At 44.6% G+C, this 26,834-nt stretch overlaps 2 protein-coding genes across 4 annotated transcripts; both read right to left on the minus strand.

The window, feature by feature from the left end:
- Positions 1-44: 44 nt before the first annotated feature.
- On the minus strand, positions 45-9,583 carry LOC134526823 (tubulin alpha-4 chain-like). Of its 2 annotated transcripts, none has more exons than XM_063359089.1 (5): positions 9,449-9,583; positions 4,387-4,600; positions 3,431-3,579; positions 2,359-3,039; positions 45-1,592 (listed from the first exon to the last, which is right to left on the minus strand). In XM_063359089.1, the coding sequence occupies exons 2-5, from the start codon at positions 4,412-4,414 to the stop codon at positions 1,299-1,301; spliced, it is 1,152 nt and encodes a 383-aa protein (XP_063215159.1). In that variant the 5' UTR covers positions 4,415-4,600; positions 9,449-9,583; the 3' UTR covers positions 45-1,298. The 2 variants fall into 2 exon arrangements, with proteins under 2 accessions (XP_063215159.1, XP_063215167.1); XM_063359097.1 differs by lacking the exon at positions 9,449-9,583 and adding an exon at positions 6,387-6,594.
- Positions 7,396-13,729, minus strand: PEX26 (peroxisomal biogenesis factor 26). Of its 2 annotated transcripts, none has more exons than XM_063359115.1 (5): positions 13,389-13,729; positions 12,675-12,815; positions 11,978-12,291; positions 11,101-11,247; positions 7,396-10,338 (listed from the first exon to the last, which is right to left on the minus strand). In XM_063359115.1, exons 1-5 carry the CDS (start codon positions 13,499-13,501, stop codon positions 10,235-10,237), a joined length of 819 nt encoding a protein of 272 aa, XP_063215185.1. In that variant the 5' UTR covers positions 13,502-13,729; the 3' UTR covers positions 7,396-10,234. The 2 variants fall into 2 exon arrangements, with proteins under 2 accessions (XP_063215185.1, XP_063215179.1); XM_063359109.1 differs by having other exon boundaries at positions 13,329-13,729.
- Positions 13,730-26,834: the final 13,105 nt, after the last annotated feature.

Raw genomic sequence — 26,834 nt, forward strand, 5'->3', positions numbered from 1 at the left:
ACACCACCACCCCCGTGCCCCCCACTTTTTCATCACTGGCCCTATTCTGCTAATTTGACACCTTTATTTGGTAATTTCAGCTTTAGTTAGTACCCTCAGTAAGCCAACACCCCCTTCACTTTCTGTTGGTATCTTACACTCAAGGCGGGGTCCCCCAAACTCTCTTTTCACTGTATGTAATGCCCAGTAGCTTCTCTTGCCATTACCTCATTAGTTGAGACACAGGTTAGGGTTGGCCAGCCACTTTTCCTGTTCCATTGTCCGCAACATCCAACAGTTTCTCTTGTTATTCCATTGGTTTAACCGCAGGCCGTCCCTGGCCACCTGCCTGCCTGCCTTAACAACACATTGTTCTAACATCCTCAAACAATGGAAATATACAAAAATATACCTTATTAAGACTTAAGATGTGAAGTTATAGCTGGTGTTCTTAGACATCCCACCTATACCTGTCGCATACATTTTTTGTCATGGTTCTGATTTATTGTGATCTCAGTAAGCCCAATGGAGCTGGTAATGCTTCTCTTCTGCATGCCACAAGCTGGTCATTTTAAGGCCCTTGACCTGTCATAGATTTAGCAGTTCAACAGAACTGTCAGCCTACTTGTGCCTCCAGACCAGTCCGGTTAGGATTCTTACACAGTTGCTGCACGAGCATAGAGTGCTCTAAACTCCTGTTGAAGCAAAGAGTACTTGAATTGTGCCCCTACTCATGCCAGCTGCCAAAATCATATCTTCTAACCACCCCACACTGTGGATTCTGCAGAAGCAAGGGCACTAGCACAAGCTGTGTGTTCTTGGCACCAACAGAGTTCTCAGTGCATCTTACAGCTTTACAAACAGTATGTTTCGAATTAGTCTGAAATAAGGACTGAGCACTGTAGGTAACTTCTCCTTACGTAAGAGTCCATAGCAATTATCTGGGACATTTTGAAGCAAGAGTTCCTCAAATAATATTACATTATACACATTACTGTATCTTATATTAGATATGTAAGATACAGTAATGTGTATAATGTAATATTTTGCATTGAATAAATGATAGTATAGATGACAGAGATCCTTTCAGGATAAATTAGCAAAAAATATGAAGCCTGTCACCCTCTGAGGCAAAGTGGCTAATGATTAGATGGTCATATATTCTGCATTACTGTCTTGTGATCTCATAGCAGAGAACTCATCCTGTTTATAGTGTACTAAGATGGCAATAGACTAGATGTGTGTGAGCCAAGCAGAAATACAGCCACATGAAAAAAAGAGACAGAGACAATCATGTGCAGGAAAGGGCACAGTGCATTTTAAGATTCCTTTTCCTCATCTTCTTCTTCAAATGAGTCAGTTCCCACTTCTTCATATTCCTTCTCCAGGGCAGACAGGTCTTCTCGGGCTTCTGCGAATTCTCCTTCCTCCATGCCTTCACCCACGTACCAGTGCACAAAAGCTCTCTTGGCATACATAAGGTCAAACTTGTGGTTGAGCCTTGCCCAGGCATCTGCAATGGCCGTGGTGTTGCTCAGCATGCAGACTGCTCGCTCAACCTGGGCTAGGTCTCCTCCTGGTGTAACTGTAGGAGGCTGGTAGTTGATCCCAACCTGCAAATAACAATAGAAAAGATGAAGGAATAAAAAGAGTTATGAGAAAAGGGACAAGATGAGACAATAAACAGGGTAAGAAAATTGTAAAACTATTGGTGAGGGGAGTAAAAGAGGTAGAGAAAAACTCAAATCACATCAGTGTTAAGTCTAACGTCATTCAAGCTACTTTTTGGCACACAAGTCAGTTCCTTAACCTCACTCAAGACAGAAAAAAAAAAAACCAAAAAAAAAGGCGACTAACCAGAACTGGACCCTAATGAAGAAAAGCTTAGAAAAATACATCAGTATGCATAAAAAAATTGAGGACAGTGAAAAAAATCTCTCTTTGCAGAGATGTTGTAGAAATGTTTCGCTTGCCAACAATGTATTATTACTGATAACTTTGGGGGTTTTTTGTTTGGTTGGTTTGGTTTTTTACATCTCACGAAGGATACACAAGTGTCTCAGTGTCTTCAGAGTATAAGCATTACCTTGATCTTTCTTCTCAAATGCAATTTAAGTTTAAAGTCTTATAGGGTTGACATTCTCCTGTTACTGAATATAGAAATACTATATATGCTTCCATTTATTTAAATGTTTAGGGGTCTGTGTCAATGGAATGTCCAAAGGAGGAAAGGCACATTCTATACAAACGCACCTTTCTTACGTTCATTCTTCTTACAAGTGGAAAACATGCAAGGTCTACAACTTTAAACACAAGTTTTCCGCTACACTGAACTTGCCCTTTAAACATTAAAGAGAAGCTCATGGCAGCCCTGCTCACCTTGAAGCCTGTTGGACACCAGTCCACAAACTGAAGGGATTTGTTGGTCTTGATGGCAGCAATTGCTACGTTGACATCTTTGGGAACTACATCACCACGGTAGAGCATGCAGCAGGCCATGTACTTCCCATGTCTTGGGTCACACTTCACCATCTGGCTGTTGGGCTCAAAGCAGGAGCTGGTGATTTCAGCCACCGTGAGCTGCTCGTGGTATGCTCTCTCAGAGGAGATGATGGGGGCGTAGGTCACTAAGGGGAAGTGGATACGCGGGTAGGGCACCAGGTTTGTCTGGAACTCCGTCAGATCCACATTGAGGGCACCGTCAAAGCGCAGCGAGGCCGTGATGGAGGAGACAATCTGGCTGATGAGGCGGTTGAGGTTAGTGTAAGTGGGGCGCTCGATGTCCAGGTTTCGGTGGCAGATATCATAGATGGCCTCATTATCCACCATGAAGGCACAGTCCGAATGCTCCAGGGTGGCGTGTGTGGTCAGGATGGAATTGTAGGGCTCCACCACAGCGGTGGAGACCTGAGGGGCTGGGTAGATAGCAAACTCTAGCTTGGACTTCTTTCCATATTCATTGGAGAGGCGTTCCATCAGTAAGGAGGTGAAGCCAGAGCCGGTACCCCCACCAAAGCTGTGGAAGATCAGGAAACCTTGCAGCCCAGAACAGGCATCAGCCTGAAAGCCAATAGGAAAAGTGAAAGAATAAACGAACATATCTTTAAATTACACTCTCAAATAGAGACAGCAATACTCACACCCAGTGCACAACACTAAAGTCAGTAGTTCTCCCAGAAAATTCTTATTGTCTGTTTTCCCTTCACGCTAGAGTATTGCTAGAGCTATATTGATTTTTTTCTTACAATAATAATGCTATAGCAATATTTGAGGTTTCCCATTTAAGCCTTCCATTCATATGGACAAATGGGACATCCGGGACTTGCATATCTCTGTTCTGAGCCAATGACAATAGATAAAGCAAAACGAGAAGCGCTATCAAAAACCATAAGTGGTATTTATTTCCCCTCCCACCCTCCCAAGGTCATGCTTCCAATGTAATAGTGCATACCAGCTTGCGGATACAATCTAATGCCGTGTCAATTTTGTCTTTGCCAACAGAGTAGTGGCCACGTGCATAATTATTTGCTGCGTCTTCTTTTCCAGTGATCAGCTGTTCTGGATGGAAAAGCTGACGGTAGGTGCCAGTTCGCACTTCATCTGAACAAGAGAGGAAAAGCGTAAGCTTGAAAGAGATGTTTCACCGAGATTGATAATGTTTGCAAAACAGATGGAGCATTTTATGTTGGCAGAAACTGTTATGGAAATTTGTACCTTGAAAAGCAAAGGACAGAGATGAGGAGTATCATCTGAGATGTTCTCCATTTTGAAAAAAAAAAAAAGAACTGGACTCTGCTCCAAATGTAATTTGCTGTGTTATACAAATGAATTATTTATCAAATGAGGGCTGTGCCATGCTATGGTAAAATTTCACCTCTATATACCAATCAGATTAAGATCCATCAGAACCTTCAGGGGAATGACTGGAAAAAGAGGAGATTTGCAAGAGTAAAACAGTATTTTCCCCTGAATAATCTGTCAGGACACTTCTGTTGCCTGAATTTTCCTGCTCCTCTCTTATATCTGAATGCAAGGAAAGCACTTTACATCAGTTAGGAGGGTTCCATCAGTTTGTGGCTCCATCACCACAAAGAAAGACCAGAACTGAATCTCTAAGAAAGCTATATTGTGCTCATAAGCAGTGGAGGTTTAAACAATAGTAAACTTTTGATTTTATTAATTATTTGTAGAGCACCCATGACAGAGTGCGGTACAGTTTTCATCTTTTCATTGAGAACAAAGCTTTTAGTAATATCTGGTATTAAAAACTTAAAATCCATATGTTTTGCCTGCATATTGGGATCATCCCTAATGGTAAGGGCATTGTCCTGCTATTCAGTGATCTGAACTTTGGCACCCAGAAGAGTTAATTCATTTCTATTTTCCAAAAATTAGTTCTATACTGACCTATTACAGTTTGCTCCAAGTCCACCATAATAGCCCGGGGCACGAATTTTCTAGTGCTTGTCTCTCTGAAGAATGTGGCAAAAGAGTCATCACTGTTGGGTTGGTCGATGAAGATGCCATTTGGCTGAATGCCGTGCTCCAGACAGAAGAGTTCCCAACACGCGTTGCCGATTTGAACTCCTGCTTGGCCAATGTGAACAGAGATGCACTCATGCTGAAAGGAGAGGAGAAGGGAAATGGTGAGAAGAACCAGTGAATACCCTAAGAGTCCGTAAGCTGATCTTTCCTGAAACCCCGAATCAACCAACGATTGCAAAATTTTCCACAAGACTGGAATTAATGGAAAGTATTCTGACATTTATTTACAAATAGGAAGAAAAACATTTTGCTGTGCGAAGAAAGAAACAATAGTCTCCACAGCTAGAGATTTGCAGCCATGCCTACGCATGGCGTACAGCACACAGGATCTACATTTAAGTGCACGTAAGCCCATACAGATAGAAAAACTGCGTATAGGCACACAAAATAAACAACAGCAGGTCCCAGCTGAGGAATATGAGCCAAGTCCAGTCATCCAGGGCAAGACACAGCTATGGTGCGTTACATAGATAAAGCGAAGGGAATGAAGTATTTTCTGATCATAGAATCATTTAGGTTGGAAAAGACCCTTGGGATCATCAAGTCCAACCATCAACCCCACTCTACAAAGTTCTCCCCTACACCACATCTAAACGAGTCTTAAACACATTCAGAGATGGTGACTCCACCACCTCCCTGGGCAGCCTATTCCAGTGTCTGGCCACTCTTTCTGTGAAGAATTTTTTCCTAATGTCCAGCCTAAACCTACCCTGCTGCAGCTTGAAGCCATTCCCTCTTGTTCTATCGCTAATTACCTGTGAGAAGAGACCAGCACCAAGCTTCTGTTGAACGTGTGTTGGACAGGTGGAAGACAAGTTTGTAGAAATTAAAGGAACTAGAATTCAAGTGCCTTTAGTACCTTAATTAATTTCCATCACTGATTGTTTCGGACCATTCTCTGGGTACTTTTAATTCAATTTAACACAGGAAGCGTTAACTTGATACTCAAGAGGACGTGGTACTCTTTGCATGTCAAGACTAAATTAATGTCTTGAGAAATCCTTCTCATACATACACTTCCGTAATCATGGTTGTGCAGTCAATGAACAGTTTCTGAAGTATTTAGTACTGTGTTTTGCACATAGTTTAGTAACAGAAATCTGAAACACAAAATAGAGTATCATATCCTAAAAGAAAAAGAAGCGTGTCTCCTTCTGTAGATCGCTATGCAGACTCACAAGTACTGTGAATTTAAAGGGTTCTCTCAAAAACACTCTTGTTGGACATGGTATATTTGAGTATGAATCTTTTGGCAGATGATTCCCATGCAGTCTTACGGAGTACCTAGGGAAATGTCCACATTTCTTTGCTCTTAATTTTAATACTGGCAATCTAGTAGGAAAAGGCCATTAATACGGGGTTAAACATACTGTATTCAAAGTACATCCAGGGTAGCTTCCACCCAAAAAGGAAAAATAAGTTCCAACGCCATCCTTCTTTTTCTGCATACGAGTTCTCTTATAATTTATTAACACAAATGCAGCTGTACATGTTGAAGTCTGAATTTGTTTACCATGAAGCTAATATAATAGTTTGTTTGCACACTGTGAGCAACATTTGTTGCCCCCAAAATGAAGCAAAAAAGTCACTTCAGCCTTCCCACCTTCATTAAGATCTTAACCAGAGTAGGGGGAAACAGAAGCCCAAACTCATTGCTCATTATCTCATAAAATCTATGCCCCATCCCTGGAAGTGTTCAAGGCCAGGCTGGCTGGGGCTTTGAGCAGCCTGGTCTAGTGGGAGATGTCCCTGCCCGTGGCAGGGGGCTTGGAACTAGATGATCTTTAAGGTCCCTTCCAACCCAAACCATTCTATGAATGACTCTATTCTATGATTCTAAAATAATCAGACTCTTTTCTTACCATGGTTTCTCCTGCGTGCTTCCTTTCCTGGTTGGTAGTGGCAGCTTTGTTTACTGATGTTTCTGCTGTTGTGTAAGCTGCCTGGTGCAAGGTGGCATCTACACCTTGCTGGCAGGGGCCCCGCAGCACTACAGCGTAGGCAGGAGAGGTCATAATCTCTCCCAGGCAACCATCCCATTCCACCCACCCACCTGATACACCAGCAGCCTGCTTTCACCCATCTACAGGACACAGCCTGAAGGCTGTTCTTAAGCAAGCCTTCCCAGTTAACTCTCCGAGCTAAACGTTGGTTTAAAACAAAAAAAAAAAATAGAAGAAAAAAAATTACAACTGGTATTAGCAACCAGAATTTTAACACGTATGGTAAGTCTTCACAAATAACTAGTTTCCTTCCTTAGAACTCTAACAACTGGTAAATAAGCTACTGATAACTCATTTAAAAAATTATAAAGATTATTAAACATTGCAGAATTTCTTCATTTACACGTTCAAAAGGTAGCATCATTTTTAAATGGTGTCTTTCTGACAAAGGCGACTGTAGATGAATGATGGACATGGAGTTAACTTGCCTAAGTTCCACTGATTGAAATGAGTTGCAGAACAGGTTGAACTGCAAGGAATTCCACTGGAGTATTTGATCATCTGTGGACAAGGTACATACATGGGATTATCTTCTTGTCTCCTGGTACTAAGGCACCAAACCTCATCTTTCTGCCAGCCTTTCCTTATCTTTGAGACCTCTGTCCATCTGATTATAGACAACTGTTCTTCAGCCTTTCAGCTGCCTACAATATGGGCCAATGTAAGGTTTTTTGCATCTAGCAAGAAGATGGCAAAACAAAAAAGCAGAAATAGAATTTCCTGCTGTATCTGGTGTTACTAGCAGAAAGTTCACATAGACATGGCACACACACATTCTCTCTGACAGGCTTAAACAGTAGGATCCCCATGGCTGTGTCTTTTCTCTCCAACATATAATGAGAGCACAGAAGAAAAACACAGCTGGAAATAAATTCCAGGTCCTTTATTCTTGGTAGTACTGGTCTTGGCCATCCCAACGTACACTTACATATTCAAAAAAAAAATACCTATATGCTGGATGTTTCACAGAAAGTAATTACCACTCTCTGAACTCCTATGAAAATGCAGGCTTACACCCTTCTGACATCATCAGTTGATTAGATCTCATCAGATTCACAGTGAACAAGTCCTCTACTTAATTCAAATATGCCTGTACAACAAGGACACATAGTGAAACATTTCTGCAAATTGAGAACTGTAGAGTATCAATACATTAAATGCAAAAGTTTTCATATATTTAATCACAGCACAAATAAGCAGCTCTACAAAGAGATAAATCAGTAGTCACTTTATTGTGAAAATTAAATATTGCAGTTTTAGTATTAATTGCACAAAAACCCTGACGGCTTGCTTCTGCCTTCTTGCCCTCTCATGATGAATTAAATACAATACAAATGCAAAATCAGTAGTACTCAAAAAAAAAAAAAAAAAAAAGGGGAAGATTACCAACCTGCGCTTAAAATCAAGTTGAATGTTAAAGTCCTGGTAAATGAGTGGCTATGACATTTAACAGCATTCTAAACATGATGTATGGCGTGCTCAGACCACTGGTCCCAACCTCCAAAATTGCGTCTCTGCCATTTAACTAACAGTGTTAATAGAAAACTAGAGCAAAAATTGGTTGTTACCTAAACAGTCAATTTGGTGAGAATCTGGCCTGGCTTTTTTTTTTTTTTTTTTTTTTTTTGCTTTTTCATTAACTGGCTTACAAAGTACTTAAAGTGAGGCCTTGCAAAGTAGGGGGCCAGTAGATACCACCTAGTCATATCTTCAAAGAGCTCAAGTCCAGGCAGAGCCTCCATATTTGATTCTACTTGTTTTCGCATCAACTGTTGGTTGCGGAGTTGTAACTACACTTTATAGTTGGATTACAAGAATCATCCAGCGATATCAAAAGCAGGCCTTCGTTATGTGTGCAGAGTATGTAAGAAATAACTTTTTAATATGGTGAAGCATTACATGCTACTTAGCCTGGTGTAAAGTCCTAGCAGAGAAAAACCATTGGGGAGGGATATGGGATTGTTTTGGTTTTTTTACTAAGACAACTAAGCAAGGTCATTGCTGCATTCAGGTATGACCTGCCTCAGTTTATCTGACACTAGTATTGGAGTGTTTCTCGATTGGGATAATCCAAGAAGAACCAGACACAGAACTGTTTTCAAAGTGGCCCAGGAGACAACAAAGCAACAGATCACACATAGTTTAAAGACACCAACAGGCTGCTTTCCTTGTTAATAGAAATAGCCACCACCTCACGGTATGGTGACTGCTAGAGACAAAGGAACAACTTGAAGAGGACTACTGTTCCACTGTGATCTCTGTTGGCTACTTTTCACAGGTTTGGCGTGTTGGATAGGATTTGCCTTCACCAAAAAGGCTGCTTTGTTCAATATTTTGTAGTTTGGGATGACGTCAGCCAGCCTGCATCATTTTGACACAAATGCTGGGATGGCGACCTACTTGTTTGCCACAAAGGCTCCTTACTTTTAACTTGTCTCTCCAGCACACAACAGTTTTCTCCAGTGGAAGCAATATTTAAGTAGGCCAGTGCTCTCCCCCTTGGAATTTACCTTTTGTCAATTGACAATAGGAAGATGGATGGAGAAGAAATGAATGTTCTACCCATAACCTCCAATTTCTTCCCCGAGTGGTCAGAAGTGGGGTCAGTCTGGTGACTGATCTTCCACACAGACAATTTTCTTGCCACGGATCCGGGGAAGGTTTGAGGATCTCAGAGAAATACCTCTTTCTACCTGTTAATGCATGTTTGTTCTGAATAATAAAGCATTGCTAAATGGCTGCCTCATAAACCAGGACTTTAGATATTGGGGGATGGGGGAGGGTGGATTCTACATACAGAGTCTTTTTGACACCTACATAAAAAAAGCAAGAGGTAGGGAAAGAGTAAAACAATGCAACAACTTCAGTTGTTCAACTAGACAATAATATATAGTTTAAAAAAAATAAATCTATTTCCTTACCACCACCACCACGTGCTCTTAAGAATTACTATGCATCAGGCAAGCACAGAGTGCTGTAATTTGCATTTAAGACGAGAAAGTGCAGCGCAAGAGTCTTTGTGGCCCACCACCTTGGCTTTCTGGCTTAAATATGACTAAAATCAAGAGTATGCCTATGTATGACTAAAGTCAATGCCTATGTAAGGAGGCATCAGTCACAAGAGAAACCATGGCCTTCAAAACGCAATAGTCTTCATTTTCTCCAGTGTTTTTCTTCCACATGCTTGTTCTAAATCCCATGCTGCAGGAACTGGGCTTTTCAGATGTCTTCAGGCCAAGCAGAATATTCCCCTAATTACTGGTACATCGTTGCCTTTTACAGTCATGCCTCCAGGAACACTATTTCACTTCTTCAGAAAACTGCCCAGCATTTGCAAGGATCAAACTTTCTTCTGTAGTTCATATCTGGCTATGCAACCCTCACTGAAGAACTACATCCAAAGCAAAGTGTTTGAAAATGAGGATTCTTATTCAGTTGTAAATTATAGAAGGAGTGGCTTTACCCTGGTGTTGGACAGAACGGTGCTGTAGAGCCAAGCAAAACATCAGGAATACTTGGTCCCGGTTTCAAAATTCATACAACACAATTCCCCGTCTGAAGAAACTAAGGTGTCGCCACACAGGAGTTCACAGGTGGTCATCTCAATTAGGACACTGACTTCAACAGACCTTGAAGAGCCTGATAACATCCTTAAGCTGACAGTTTTACAGCAGCAGAGAAAAAACGCATTCTGTGATGGAATACACTTAGTCTTGAATTGGAGGCCTATGGATTGGAGAAAATACAGCTGCCCAAGCCTGTCGGAAGAGCTGGACCAGTTTGTAAATGAATGGCAGTGATGTGGGAGAAGCTGTAGAGCAAAACAGAAAGCAAGAGAGCCTTTCATTATAAAAGGTAACACTAAGATACACTAAACATATTAAGACAGAACTAATCCCAACTAGAGTTAACCAAAATCTAGTTGTCTTAACTTCCTTCTGTTCGGTTCAGTACTTGAGCCTTCACTCAGGACACTGCTCCCATCCCGAGCAAGCCTTCTTCAGTATTTTCCAATGCACTATCTGCAGAATAGCTCTGGAGCACCTGCCACCCAGCAGAAGGGGAAACACCCATCCCCTCCACACCCCAGCTGCCACCTCTACGTCACCGGACCAGCCCATTCTTCAGTGACAGCAGCAGCCACCGCTAATGAAACTCCAGCATAAGCAGATCAAATGCACAACTACGTTGCTGCCCTGGGGAACTCTCTGCTTCCCTGACAGGACAGCCTGCCAGGCAATCACTCTTCCAGGAGACATTCATCTTGTAGCACCTCAAGTTGACTGAGGCAGAGGCCGAGTCTCGGACAGCTCAGCCTGCCTCTCACAGTCTGTTGGAAAGAGCTGAGGGTGGAAAAATTGTTTTCAGAAAACTGGGTTTTGTAGAGCTACATCTTTCTACATGGATTGTAACTGGAAACATTAGAAACAAGCCTAACAGTAAGTTCCTAGTCACACAGTTTTTGTGGCTCCCAAAGACGAGACATCTACACAGACCAAACCTATTAAAAGCAACTATTTTCTTCCCTGTAACCATAATGGAATTTAAAAAATTGGAAATCTTAATCCTGTACCTGGGTCTAATCTCACCACCACCAGGTACAGCAGAAAAGTAGCCAAGAGCATCTTTTTGTAAGGGAGTAAGTAGAAGTGGCTTGACATGGACCTCAGCGCTCTACGTAATAACGTCAACATGGTCAAGAGCTTTTGGGACAGAACACCTAAAATACAAGAACAGAAAGGCTGTTAGGGCAAGAAGTAAAGTAAAAATAATAATCACACAGATACAGATAATAAGTAACTAAGATACTAAAGTAAGACTGTTCCTAGTTTGATTGCACAAGAGTTGTGTTGGGTGGCAGTTTTTTTATAATAGGGACTGAAGAAACAGTACAATTTTGTAACACAATTCGTTATACCTTTTCTTTTATGCATCTACTTTAGTATAATATGATCTTATACCACAGTAGTGCCAGCTTCTCTCCTGGGATATCACATCAAGTGATTTACAGTTCTGGAGGAAAAGTAGTACTTTAAATGCCAGACATGCATTATCCTACCTGGACTCAACTGTAAATGGAAACAAGGCAGAGCATACACAGAAACAACAAAATGTACCCTTAAGGGATTGCTAGGTAGTTTTAGTTTCCCTTTTGTACCTTTAAAAAAACAAACAAACAAACAAAAAAACCCCAACACATTTATTCTGAAGTGCTTCTGAATCTGGAAAATAATTCTCGTCTATTGACATCAGCAGAGACTAAATATGCTTTGTAATTGTCAGCAAATGGATCAACTAAGTCTTCCATTTCTTTCTGAAATACACAACAGGACTTCCTTGTGGCTGGTTTGTCACGTAGTTAATACTTGCTACCCTTAGTAAGGGACTAACTAACTCAAAATAAAATTATAAAAAAGAAGAGGAGCACAAACAAGAGAGGGAAAGCCTACCCAAAACAGTTTCTGTTGTTGCATCTGGCTGCTCTTCAGCAGCCAAGCGCATCTCTTCCTGTTGAGTCCACTGACATCGGCTTTCACAAATGGTCCCGAGAAATGCTAGCTGCTGCTCACTATCAAAAACATCACAGCTGCGTACAAGCTCTTCTGCCCCTTCAAACCGGCCAAGTGGAAGCAACACATGCAACAGATAGAGCTCCAGCAACGAACTGTACTCGGGGAGGCTCTTATTGCTTTGGTCTCTCAGCCAGCTACTGCCAACCTCCAGCATTACCTGGGGCTCTCTGACTTTGCTGTATAACAGGATACTGAAATACAAGAAAGAAATATTAGAAAACACTAACTCTTTGTAAAAGTTGAGATGACTGACAATTACTACCCACAAGCAGCTATGAGGAAGGCACATATCAGGGTCTACACCTGAAACGCAGATTTCCAAGGCGGACAATAGGTGCAGACTCTGATGTTACTTTCTCAGCATCACCCCTTTTGTATGTTCTCACCATGATGCAATCGGCTGGCCTGCAGGCATGCTCCAACACACAGGGGTCAAGAACAGGCCTGTCCCAGGTTCCGCTTTCATCCTCACACCACACAAAGTGAAAATATCACGCAACATTCAAGTCTGGCCTGCTATTAAACCTAACACACGCAAGCCCTGTGTATCTGACAGCCACAGACAGAAACTCACCACAGCTCCAGAACTTTTGGAGGCAGATGTTCAGGGATGTGGTAATACTGCAGGACCCAAGACAGAACTTCTCTCCACCGGTTCATCTCAGCCAGTGCCTGAATCCCCACAACACAAAGGGAGCATTTCACTTCTGCAGAACTGGTAATGAAGAGACATTTAAATAAGCACTTCTGACAACCACGTTTCCCCTTGCATCCCTTCCAGCAGCCTAGCCTAGGTACTCTGCAGTTCTCCAACAGTTGCCTCCCCTCCTTTCCCTCTCCCCATCTCCAATAAAAAGGCAAATTAATCCCCCGAGAAGATGGACTAAGTCTGTATCTCCAGGAAGATGCAGGGAAAGCTCCTCAGTGCGTCCCGCTTCCCTCAAACACACACAGATCCCTTCAGACAAAACATGGAAATACAGACAGGCCCTTATCAAACAGCAGCCAAAGCAAGGGCCATCGGTGCTACTACCATTCATACAGATAATATTTATATTCGAACCTAAGAGATTCCTAACCCCTCGCCAAAAAAACCCACCGGTTTATTAAACCCCTAAAGCCCTATATTTAAAAAAATAAAGTCACAAACTGGGCAGACGGGGCCTGCAGTCAGGAGCCAGCCTGACGCAGAGGCCTCTTCCCTGCATCGCCCTGTCCCCGCTCGCACCTCTCGGGGCCGGGGCCGGGGCCGGTCCCGGGGCCCAGGCTGTCACAGCCGGCCTCACACCTCTCCACGGCAGCGGCGAAGTCCCGGTGCAGCACCAGCAGGTCCGCCGCCTCCTCCAGCAGCGAGGCCGCCTGAGCCGAGACCGGGGCCCAGGCCAGCGGCTCGCTCCTCATGGCGGCGGGAGGGCTACCGGGAGGGCTGCTGCCGCCCTCCCCGCGCCCCACCGCCCGCCGCCGGCCCGGCTCCGGCTCCGGCTCCAGCGCCACCACCGCCCCCGCGGGGCTGGGCTCCGCTCAGGCAGGCAGCGGCAGTCACGGAGCCTCTCGCAGCCCCAGAAGGCGGTGAGAGAGCCCGCCGCCGCCTCCCGGCAGCGGAAGGGCCGCCCCGGCGGCCATCTTCTCCCCGCCCCGCGGGCCGGCGGGACTTGTAGTCTAGCGGCGGCCTGAGGGAGCGGGGGATCAACGGCCGCCGGGGCGAGGAGCCGGGGCGGCGGCTCCTCGGCTTCCCCGGGAGGGAGGCCATCCCGCCCGCTGCCGGCAGGGCAGCGCTGTCTCTGCGGGGATCAGTGGTGGAAAGCGGGGTCGCCGGGGGCCCTCCGAGCGGCTGCGGCCGCCGGCTGTGGGACCACGACGCTGTGCCGGCGGTCGGTGCCGGTCCCTGTCAAAAACCCCTTCAGTTTCTCACTCGTGTGGTTGCCGAGGGGAAGCGGCTAAGCCGACGTTCTCCGCCCCGCCTGCCCTCCTTAGCAGGCGGCCCAGAGCCTCGCAGCGGCCGCTGCTGTTCTCTGCCGCGGCCGCCGGGCGTCAGCCCAGCCCCGAGCGTGTCCCTGCCCGGGCCGCAGCAGCCGGCCCCGCAGGAGGCCGCTTTGGGGCCAGGCATCACGTCTGCAGTCCCGCGGCTTTCCCACGGGCAGCGGGAGAAGGGTTTTGGAGTGGGTGGTAAAGGCAGAGCGCTCCCGCTTTAGGCAGGCGGGGTCCCAGAGGTGGGTGATGGGTGCCTTCCTCTCCTGGCCTCCTCTTCCTCAGTCACCCCCAGCCCGTGGTTTTACAGAATCACAGAATGGTTTGCATTGGAACTGGCCTTAAAGATCACCTAGTTCCAATCCCCCTGCCATGGGCAGGGACACCTCCCACTAGACCAGGCTGCTCAAAGCCCCATCCAGCCTGGCCCTGAACACCTCCAGGGATGGGGCCTCCACAGCTTCCCTGGGCAACCTGTTCCAGTGCCTCACCACCCTCACAGGAAAGAATTTCTTCCTGATACCAAATCTAAGTCTACCCTCTTCCAGTGTAAAACCGTTACCCCTCATCCTATCACTACACGCCCTGATAAAAGGGTCCCTCCCCATCTCTCCTGTAGGCCGCCCTTTAGGTACGGGAAGGCTGCTGTAAGGTCTCCCCAGAGCCTTTTCTTCTCCAGGCTCAACAACCCCAACTCTCACAGCCTGTCTTTACAGGAAAGGTGTTCCAGCCCCCTGATCATCTTCGTGTCCCCGCACACTTTTAAGCACATTACGCAGTTAAAGGAACCAGAGTTCAGGCGTAATAACAGCGTCTCCATCAGTACCCTGCAGGCAATGATTCACATTCTTCTTTAGTTGTTATTTAAAAACAATAGGGTGTCTTGGTTACAAGGTAATTATGGCAGTCAGTACAAACTCTCTTTGAAAATGAATCTCTACAGGACATGCGGTTCTTACGTATTTTGTAATGCTGACTCCCCTACTATGATTATATAATTAATAAAATATGCTATGCAGAACATGTTAAAATGTGAAGCACATCTTTTAAAGGGGCATTTCTATGGCATTTCTGTGTTGGAAGTAGGGAAGAAAGCATGGAGAGTACAATTAAAAACTTGATCATAACTCTCTTTTTATAGGTAGCTGCTTCCAGGAGGCAGGACCGCGCACCAGCCCCTGACGGTAGCAACAGAAGCACTCTACAGCAGCAGCTTTTGCACAACAGTGCACCCGAGGGGTTTACACACTGTGCCCCTAACTGTGGAAGAAGTTCCTGGAGGATCCAGGCTGGTTAAGACAAAAGCACAGCAGCACAGAAACATTGTAAAAGGAAGGGCCCAGCAGCCACGCAAAGGCAGAGGTAAAGGCGTTTCAGACTTCTGTTTGTGTTGCTCAGCGCTTGCAATTTGGAAAACAACATTCCTTTTTGGGAACTACAAGTCCCAAAGTGCACTGTGGGAAGAACACGCCTGGTACCAGCTAGTGCCCAGCACAAATTCCCAAATATGGATAAGGAATCAATTTTGAAAAAGACTCACACTGGCTGGATACTCCCCACTGAGACTCAGGAAAGGAGCGAGGCAGCACAAAACCAAGGTGAGTTTGCAATATACAATGATATAGTTCAATAATTTCTTTCACGGGGAGCAGACAAGTATATTCTGTCCCTCAGAAGGGCAGCACAGCATTGTACTGGTGATGTTGGATTTGGCTGCTGCAGTGACGGAGGTGACTTTTGAAAGAGGGGACTGTTGTTTCAGGTGGGGAAGTGAGCAGCAGGAGCAGCTGCTACAGAGTGAGTCAGATCCTGTTTCCCTGCAGATGCTCCTTATTAATAAAGGCCTATGGAAAGATACGCAAGCTGCAATGCTCATGTGGTTATGTTAGAGGCAGGGAAGGGTCAGGGAGAGGTAGGAGTTGCTCTAAACAGATCTGTATGAGTTGCATTGTGGTTGTTTCAGAAGCCAAGGTGGAACAAGCAGCTTTGTAATAACAATAATTGTAGGTGAAATTAGTTTCTCTGTAAGGCATGGTAGAATGTTTTTGTACTTCACCCCTCTTCCTAGAGGGGACAGTGTGGTGCCTTGAAGGCCAAACTTCTTGCAGCTCCCTGACCTGCAAATAACAGTAACTCAGTTACAGGATTGTTTAACTTCAGGCCAGGAACAATTGCCTATTTTATTGGCAATTTATTAACAAGCAAAATTAAATCATTCCAAAATAGAATCATCTTAGTGGAGAGGAGCAATGCTCTAGCTCCAGACTTGGGCATGTGCGTAGCCTCGGAGGTTGACTTGGCCGTGAGCAACATCGTCTCCTGCCTCTGTTTCTCTCCCCGGCAGTCAGGCATATTCCTTGTGCAGCCCAGATGCAACGTGTGGACTGTCTTCTGCTGGGTGACGTCAAGCGCAGCTGGTCAGCCTGATCCGTCATCCCAGCACCCTCCTCCTACTATGTAGGGTCATGGAGCAGCAGAGTCGGCAGGGCACAGTGCTGCGAATGTAGGAGGTGCAGCCCAGCCCTGGAGAGGAGCCTGGGGCCATTTGGGCTGGTGAACCAAACTGTCACATGGACACTCATTGCCAAATAGGAATGATGCTGTTTTTCCATCTTTCCTTAAATGCGAACAGCTTAAACTGTTTTTAAATCTGAAAGAGTCACCCTTGTACGTGAATTGGCGTACACTGCAGGGCTATACCGCTACATAAACACTGGAGGAAATCAGTGTGTTTGCCTGTGCTGCTGAATAACCATTTCTAGTAACCAGAAAAGCTGAAGTTAAGCAAACTTACTGCCAGTGACAGGTAGTAAGAGGGACCATCGCAGTGGATTTTGTGTCCCAGCTAGGATGTTGATGTCCAGCTCCTTGCCTTGTATCTGAAATCAAGGATTTTTTTTTGCTGCTGTCATCCTGATTTTCCTATGGGAAAAGTGAGTTTCAGAGGGGTCTTGTTTGTGTCTGCATCAGCTGTGGATTCACAGGTTCCCTTCCTCCCTCTCCTGCCAGGCAGTTCAAGGAGAGTTTTGAGTTACAGGCACCTGTAACAAGGCCTCCTGAGGTAAATCGCCTCAAGTATTAATCCAGATCTGACCAGCACACGGTCACAGGGCCAGAGAGCTGGCAATCAGTCTTTTCTGTAGTCTCTTCTGTGTCAGTAGGCTGTTAATATGAGATTAGCAGCATTAGGGAGACTTTGAGCTAGAACAGTGAGGCCCTATGATTTGATTTGAAGAGAAAGAAACCCTCTTACACCCGTATAAAAACAAACAGAAGAGCTGGAAATTATAAAAGGCATTATAAACACAACTGAGGAAAGGATAGTTTATAGGAAAGATATAAAGTTTTGTAGTACATCGTAGCTTATCAGCAACTCTTTAATAAAGCTATGAGGTCCCAGTGTGCAGCGCTCTGTTGTTATCACCACGTGCTTTTGTTTGGGTCTGGCTAGACCATGACATGCTGGAATGGCTGTAATTTGCTTGTCATTTCCATCAGCAGTACATCCCTATTCAACATGAAGATAGCTGGCTACAGATCTCTTCAATTAGCCCAGATTCAGGGCTCCCCTTGCTCCTGGCAGGCAGTCCTCAGAGTCCCTCGGTTGGGTGAAGGTGCACGCTTTCTGGCTGTGCATTGAACAGATGGCCGATCTTGATGCTGCGCTTGCTTATCTCACTGAGCATGGTGGCACAGAATCAAACCTATTTTGTTGTTTCAAAAATAGAACTGGTAAGAGGAGACTCACCTGATTTTGAGACCCCCTGCTGATGTCCCTAGTTACTGTATTAAAAGCAGTCACCTCTTATTTTGGCCGCATGAAAACCCATATAACCAACAGGCAAGGACAGTAGAAGGCAGAAAAGGCAACTACAGGGGTTGTCACAGCCACAGTCTAACTGGGGGAGAATCATAAAAGTATGAGCAAATCCCTGTTTTAACCTTCATCACAGACGCACAAACACTGTGTAAGGTGTAAACGCTGGAAATAGGGAAACTGGAATCACAGAGCTGTTTTCACAACTTGTCGAAACTTGAGGAGTTTTACTCAGATAATGGCAAAAGCCTTCCAAAACAAAGGGCAATTTTAAGTTGATTAAGCCTCTTTCTTTGCTCCATATCAAACAAAATACCAGCCTTGGCAAGGCAGCAGTCAAAGAATAACAGCTGTTAGTTTTGATTTCATTGTTACTGTTATAATAGTAATAATTAGTGCTGGGTGGGGCATTTCATAGCTTTAAGGTGACTAATTTGGTTAAAGGCCTTAGGCATCTTCTTTTCTGCAACCAGTTATTACCTGTGAGAAAATACTAAGGCCTGTCATCACTGTAGGTCAATCAAATCCTGTTTGCCTAGCACTGCATCTCTTTGCTCACTGATTTAGGGTTGCAAGCCCTTCTAATAGTTAATACCTCTTCTCAGAGCCCCACCTGACAAAATCAGTTGTCATCCATTAATCTCCACCTTTCCTCTTTTTCAAAAGCAAATGTGCTCTCATGTTTGGGAGAAGTGCTTGGCAGGATGAGTCCTGAAAGTATTTGTACCATAAGGCAAATGAGGCGATTTGAGAAAATACGTTTCTTCTCATTTTTAACCTAGCTTCCTAACTTCTCGGTACTTCTTTTTTCAGCGTTTGTCAGACATCTGTCCCTCATTCTGAATGCACGTTTACTGCAATCTCCTGTTAATTATTGCCACAAACAGTCAATGTGTGTTCTGCATCTTGAATTGGAAATCGCAGAAAATGTTGCAGAAGTTAACAAACCCTTTTGCATCTCAGGCTGCCTGCCGGTCCTGGCTCTTACTTGGCCAGGTTTTGTGATACTTACAAAAGCTGTGATGAGAGCTCATTTTAGGAAAGCCAGCAGTGATGCAGAGTTGTGTGGTAGTGGTGCCTGAGACTTGGAGAGGACCCACTGGGAAGGGTTTATTTGCTGATGCAACCTTTGGGTCTCGCGTTTTACGGTGAGCGTACCCCCGTGTGCCCCTCTGGCAGGAGGATTGCAGTGGGCAGGGCTCCCCTGCTTGCCATTTCACTACCAAACTTGATACAGTAATTAAGAAGCTATTGCTTTTTTTATTAATTTGCCTCTGAGCTTATTTATGTAGTCAATGAAAGTGCAGCACGTCTCTTTTGGGGAGGATTTCTCCCCTCCTTTTGAAGACCTGTATGCTGTTTTAGGGGCTTATTGATTTGAGAGATATGCTTATAGTTTGTGTAAAATCGATGTCTCAAGCAGTGTATTGGCCCCTGTTTCTCTGACAAGCCGATGTTCTCTTTTTCTCCATTCCTCCCTTACTTGCTGCTCCTTCTCATCTTTCTCAGCAATACCAGATGCAGACAACGGTAGGATTAGGTGTCTAATTAGTTTATGTAGCCTTAGACATACATGTTTACTTCTTGGCACTGGGGGAAGGGCAGCCCATGAGGAATCTAACCCTTGTCTCTCAGTAAGGTTTTCAGCTTTGAGAGCAGTCTGAGCCCGGGCAGGCTGAATAGGCAGGCCAAAATTTTCTAGACATGTTTTCGTTCCAAATGCCTGTTCACAGAGGAAGTTGAAAACCCAATCCGTATTACCAAATCTGAAATAATTTCTCATTTAGGGTTAGATCCAAACTGGTTATTTCCAAAAAAATGACTCAATGTAGACAGCCTGAAAGAACTTGCTTGAAACATTACGGAAAAGCTAATAAACTGTAATTAATATCTTTTGGAACTCTACTGTAGATCAGGCAAGTTGTATTTTAAATATTCTTTGTTTATCAAAGTGGATTTTAAGCTGTAACTCTCCCTTCTCCCACTGCAGTCGTCCTTCAGCAGATGTAGCCAGGGGAATTCAGCATGGCATTCCCACAGTAACTTACTCTCACCCCAGATCAACACTGGCTCATCTGGAGAGCAGTAATGCAACGGCTTGTGTTAGTGCTTGGCAGTCACTTTGCCACAAAGTCAGCATCTGCTTCTAAACCACCACCGAGAAGGGTTTGGACTAAGGTGGCTTGCTGGCTTTGCACTGAAGTGCTTGCGAGATCTTTTCCAGCATTTCCAGTATGAGAATGACCTCGCGGTGGGGATGAGGGTGTTGGGGAGCAGAAAGAGCAGGGGACAAGTTGTGGGGCCAAGGGTGAGGCCAGGGCAGGCAGGAGCAGTGTCCTCCCTGACCGGGGTGCAGTTGCACCCAGAGGACCTGAGCAGGGTGGGCAGCATTGGGTGCCGATAACAGGTTTCACCAACTGCACCAGACAAGGTGAGGTGAGTAATTAGGTTCAGGGTCCATCCTGGGAGTCCAGTCAGGAGCAGCAGGAAGCAGGACTACAACTTAAGTCCAATGTCCACCCAGGAGACAGAGAGAGGGCCACAGACTTGCACAGCTACAATGTAGCTTGGGGCAGGTCTGTGTGCCAAGGATGGGGCTTAAGTGGAGCCCCCCTCCCCAGGACCACTGGGCAGAAGGTGCAGGGTGGTCTCAAGGGAGGTTGGGCAGGGCTGTTAAGGTCTATTAGTGCCACTGGAGGGGGGTCCAGATGATGACTTCTTACGTTGCTCCAGGTGTTGCTAAGATGATTAAAGAACTCTGTAATGTAGTAATTTTTTTAAAAAACAATTTGACTAATTAATAGACTTGCACAAGCATCTTGATTTAGCTAAAAATTAAAAGTTTCTTGGATAGGTACATTTCAAGCATTAAAATTATCCCATGTCATCTTGGATGTAGAGTTTATCGACTAGAGATTGCTTCCTATAAAATTTTTCTCTCTCTGAACACCAGCTTCTCTTTGCATAAGACAGAGATAATAATTTCATTGTCTCTCCTACCTGGCAGGAGGCTTATGAGTTTTGTAGTTTAAGTTGCATTTATGAAGTGTTCTGACTTATCCGGATGGAAAGAAATGGATTACTGTAAAGTAAAGGAGCAATAGTACACTGCCGCTGTATACACTATCAAAATAAAATCACTTAAGACCCAAGTAATGGGAAAGAGGTTTATGTATAAACTTTGATGAGACCTTTGAGGATGGAAAATGGGGTGGCTTCTGCCAGAGATTGGAAACTTAATTTTTGCACTCGGGGATAGATAGCATCTGCCCTCACGTTTCTTGTTAGGTGTATTTGTGAGGAAGCACTGTATATTTGTGAGGGTGGTAGGCAGAGGAAGATGAGAGCTGCATGCTGGTGGGTCAGGCTGGCACTAGGAATACAACCAAGCCATGAGGGTGGAGGTCACTGTAAACATGAGGGAAGGTTAAGAGAAAGAGGGGGATGAGGAGGTCATGGTAAGTTTGAAAGGGAGAGTGGATGGACAGACATGACTGATGATAACTCTGGCGACTGGAAACAGAACCTTAAATAGCTCAGATTTGTTGTTTGTATTCAAGAACACTTGTCCATGACAGGAGTCAGCATCCGTCTTTCTGTGTCAAATTAAGCAGCAGTTAACATCCCCCATGCCCTGTGAGCTGCCGGAACAATAGGTCTATTCTAAGCTCCCCTTGCAAGACTGTTTCATGCCAAAAGGTGTGTTCACCATAAGAAATTCAATACTAGAAAGACACTCGGGATAATTTTGGGAGATAGAATCAGTGCATGTTAAATCCCCAAAGGAGCTGACTCTCAAAATAATCTTAGCAGGAAAGCATGCTTTGTAAATCATTACCAAAAGTTAGGCTAAAGCATTAAAACACTTTGCATAATATGCACAGAGTTTCTGCCTTGATCTTCCAAGTCACTGTTGTTTATTTTCTGAAGCTTGCTACGATAAAACGGGTTCTCTGGTCTTGCTATTCATGTGACAGTTGAAGATTCAGACTGGTCAGAAATAGGACAATCGTGGGACTAAATCTCTAGAGTTGCCTGAATCACAGGGTTAAAAGAGGACTGTGAAGTACTTAATAGGCTGCCTACACATTCCTCAGCAAGTCAGAGGTTAACAAAGGACTTCATTCTTTGAAAAGATAATTGAGGCTGAAAACAAGTCAACCATCCCACAACTAAGCCGTGGAGATCATCAGTTTTTGTGAACAATAGCTGATGATGTTCAGGATTCAGTGAGTTAAGTGGTTAATCCTATACAGAAAGCTGCATCCATAATGGAATTTAAACGGGGGGAATCCACCCAATTCGACCCCTAGAGAATTGCTTCCCCCTGTTACGCTGATGGATATGTCTATAAATATCATGGTAGCCATCAGCAGATAACATCTCGCAGAGCTGAAAAGCCTCTCCCTATTAAACGACACATTGATCTCCATGAAACAGCAGTAGCCTGGGTTAATGAGCCACAGAAACCAATCCCCCTGCTCTCGCACAGCGCCTGTAGCCAAAGAGAAGGAAGACACATATATTGTTTCCTTGTTGATATAGTGAAAAAAGGTCAAAACTCTCATATATTGTTTCTTCCTTCTGCCCAGTCTTCTCCACAAGGCTGGTCCTTACATTCTGTATTGAGCACTTGGGCAGCATCTCATCAGTCTTTTACTGCAATTTGTTCCAAACTTATCGTTGGCTGTTTATATCCATCAGAGAAAGACGTCAGTCAGGACAGTTAGGGCAAATCTGCCTTTGCACTTTTCTTCGCATACAGCAGTACCCTCCGCAGCGACAGAGAACACACCGGCAGGTTTGTGTACCTTCTGCAGCACAGGTACTAATGGGTGGCAGACAGACAAACTTCAGCAACCCCTTCTGTTCATCCTCACCTCTTTGTGTCACTTTTGTGGTTTTAGCAAAAAAGCGCTCACTGTCCTCTTTGGTTTTTTTTTTTAAAAGCTCAAAATCTTAAGGTTTTTAAGCCTATTGTGTTATAATGAGCCTGACTCGTGATTTTCTACTTTCTTGGTACTGCATATATGTTAACATGCACACACACAGAGTAGTACATAAACTTAAACCCCTGTATTTGAATTCTCCGTGCTGCCTGTATAATGCCTCCATGTCTGTATGTGCATACAAGTCCCAGGACAAGCCTGCCACCTTTCTGGTGCTTTAACTAGCCCTTCTGGGGTTTATAGATGCCAGTCACCAATGACTTAAACCACATTAAGTGGCTCTGATTTCTCTTGTATTTTCTGTATGTTTCTTTTCTGTGTTGTCCATTTGTTTCCCTTTGCTTTTCTTCCTTCATTTTGTTCTCTGGTTCTTCGCTGCTCACTTGCTGGCTGACTTAACTGCAAATCGTATCGTTTCTCAGCACTGGGGACTGTGACTGGTAGTTGAGCTGGGCAAACCCTGGACATCACTGTGGGATTTACGAGGAAAACGTGCAACAGACACATTGCATGGCCACCCTGGCTGGCAGCTGGTGCGCATAGCAGTCTTCTTCCAGAGCTGATAAGGGCCAAGACAAGAAGGTTTAGAAGTAAGTAGGGCTTCATAGTTCCCCCAAAACCATGCCCATAACCATGCCCATAACTCCTTATAATGTGAGGATACAGAAGGAAGGGGGATTGTGAGGGCAGATTGATTACCACACTTTCTTCTCTTCATTCCCTTCCCTGCATGGACATTTCTGCTTAGAAATAGTTCTATGCTTCTCTAGCAGTGACCTAGGCAAGGAAGAAAGAAACATCTCTGGCTGGAGAGCTGCCTGGCAGAAAAGGACCTGGGGGTTCTAATTGACAAGCGGCTGAACATGAGCCAGCAGTGTGCCCAGGTGGCCAAGAAAGCCAATGCCATCCTGGCTTGTATTAGAAATAGTGTGACCAGCAGAAGGAGGGAGGTGATTGTCCCCCTGTACTCAGCACTGGTGAGGCCACGCCTTGAGTATTGTGTCCAGTTCTGGGCACCTCAATATGAGAGAGATATTGAGGTGCTGGAGCGAGTGCAGAGGAGGGCAACGAAGCTGGTGAAGGGCCTGGAGAATAAACTTTATAAGGAGTGATTGAAGGAGCTGGGACTGTTTAGTTTGAGGAAGAGGAGGCTGAGGGGAGACCTCATCACTCTCTACAACTACTTGAAAGGCCATTGTAGAGAGGTTGGTGCTGGTCGCTTCTCACAGTAATTAGCAATAGAACAAGAGGGAATGGGTTCAAGCTGCAGCAGGGTAGGTTTAGGCTGGACATTAGGAAAAAATTCTTCACAGAAAGAGTGGCCAGACACTGGAATAGGTTGCCCAGGGAGGTGGTGGAGACACCATCCCTGAATATGTTTAAGACTCGTTTAGATGTGGTGTTAAGGGATATGGTGTAGGGGAGAACTTTGTAGAGTGCAGTTGATGGTTGGACTCGATGATCCCAAGGGTCTTTTCCAACCTAAATGATTCTATGATTCTATGATTCTGTGATTACAGGGACTTTATTTCTGGACTTGTCCTTTGCTGCTTTGGTGTCTCTGAGTGCGAGACGGTCTTTTGCTTCTGAGACCCTAGAAGGAGTTAAAGTAAACTGGAACATGAGAGAAGGATCATGAGATTCACCAGCTCAGCCTGCCCCGGTTGCGCTCACAGTTGGGTCTGCCGAGTTCAGGGACTCAAAGAAATGAGCTGTCATTACCTCTGAAGAGCCAACGCAATGAGAGAAAATGATTCTGCTCTGTTTTCAGCAGTATCAACAAAATTGTTTACCAAGTTCCAAAGACTTCTATTTTTGGCATCCCTGTGGCCTGTTTTGGCCTGTTGAATATTACTTATGAGTAAGAAGAAAAGAACTTGACTCTCAATTACAAAGCAGAATTTGTATGGCTGACAGTTAAAGAAAAAAAAAGCAAACCCACTATTTTGTAAATTTACCTCACAGGATCTGGAGAGATGATAACTACAGAGCCCACTGATTTCAATTGGAGGGATACATGCTGGTTTTTAAAGTCACATCTCTGGTCTCTCAAAACAACCAGAACTTGAGACACCCAAAATCAACGCTTGTACATCTAGTTGCAAAAGGCCTGCTCAGAGTCATACAAGACTGTGGAGAAGCCGGGAAGTGGCCTCAAACCCTTTTCAGGAGAGTGAGATTTCTGCCACAGACAAGCCTCCTCTTTGTCCTTGGAGGCCACGTTAACCATGACTCTACTGTAATCTGTGCTCACCCCTGCGTCATCAAGAGGGCCCTGGTTAGGTTTCCTAAAAGAAGGGCAGAATTGCAGATATTTCCAGGCCTCGGCTGGGAAACCGATCTCCTTTTGGGAGCAGCTGCAAACCACCCTTGGTTTCTGCTGACGTATTAAGCGAGGGGAGCCTCTGTCCTCACAGCTGTGCAGATGCAGGCAGGGCATAGGTGCAGTGAGGCTGGAGTCTGAGGGCGAGGTAAAAATGCTGTTAAGTGGATAATGGGGCGCAAGGTCTTCACTGCGAATTCTGGTTTCATAAAAGTACATGTGAGGATGCCAGGAAAGCTACCTATTCTTGAAACAGCCACAGGAGGATGGTGTGGCTGAATGCGTAACTTGGGCTAGAAATAATAGCCATGGTAACACTGGCCACTGCCTATGAAAGGGAATATGAAAAGGAATAGGAAGAGCCCAGAGAGCAACAACGGTGAAATAAATAGTAGCCTAATAAACAATTCATGCCAAGGATTTATTCAGTGCTTTACTTATTCAAAGCACTGTGCGAAACATTAACTGATTAACCTTAATTAATCATTCAGGTAATTAAATGGAAGCGGAATGAAAATGGTTAGAGGAAGTTTGGAGTATGAAGGCTTCCTGAAATCATTAAACGATTCTGCTGTCTTTGATGGAAGGAAGAATTTCTTCCTTTAGGGTTTAAATGTGCTCGCAGTGTGGGTGTTATTGCAGTTTTAATAACCACCTGCTTAATTCCCTGGGATGGGAGATTACATGCAGCACAGCCAAAGGTTTCTTGTTTGTTTGAGTAACTCTGGCAGTTATATGGGCCTAACCAAAATGAGAAGTATCACCAGCTCTGTGTTTCAGGGCACAGAATGATGACCAGCTTCAGGAAGAAATCTTGTTCCTTTGACCTCTCACCAGCAGGATGGATTGGTTAGCATTTGGCATTGCTGGGAGATAGGTTACAGCATGACCTATTGCTTTAACTTAAGCAGGAGGGAAAGATGAAGCTGTTCTGTCATTCGATGTAGAGGAATCGCTGAATGAGTATGGCAAAAGACACTGAGAATGCTGCAAGTGAAAGCTAATTATTTTTATGGACTAATTCGTTCCCTTGCAGTAAGAAGATAGGATTTTTTGGCAGAGAATCAGTGCAACTGATTCCTGGATGTGTCATATTTAGGTTTGTATTATCACCTGCTGCCCACACTTACGTAGCAGAAACTCCTGAGAGAACCTGTGAAAAGATGCATTTTTAGGCAGCTGGCCTGAATCACCGCTTTGCTGATGAACCCCTTAAGCTGCTGGAAGAAGACCTGTTTCATGCCTGGCCAGTATAACCACAGACCAAGCATGTAGCTCTGTTTTCCTAAATTCAAAGACTGACTTACCACACTATGTACGTCAGGTTTTCAATCTACCTGCAACCTGAGAACTCCCGTCTTCAGCAGGCACAATACAAGCAGTTGGTGCTGCAGACTAAAGCCAACAACCTTCAAGAAAGCCGTGATTTAATAGACTGCTAATTGCTCTGATACCTTTGCTACCCTCCTTCAAAAAGATTACAAAAGCCTGTGTTTCCTTCTGACCTGGGACACTGTCACTGTAAGCAATGAAAGCTATCAGACTTCTCTTTTTTTCTCTCCCTTTTCCGCTGTTTAGTTCCCCAGGGGACAGGAGATCCTGGCAGCTAGATCTACCCCAGGCTTTTGCCTTTTGTTTTCCTGTACTTTTCTCTTGGCACAATTCAGAAGTTTTCAG

The sequence above is a fragment of the Chroicocephalus ridibundus genome, chromosome 1, assembly GCF_963924245.1.
Source record: "Chroicocephalus ridibundus chromosome 1, bChrRid1.1, whole genome shotgun sequence".
Lineage (NCBI taxonomy): Eukaryota > Metazoa > Chordata > Aves > Charadriiformes > Laridae > Chroicocephalus > Chroicocephalus ridibundus.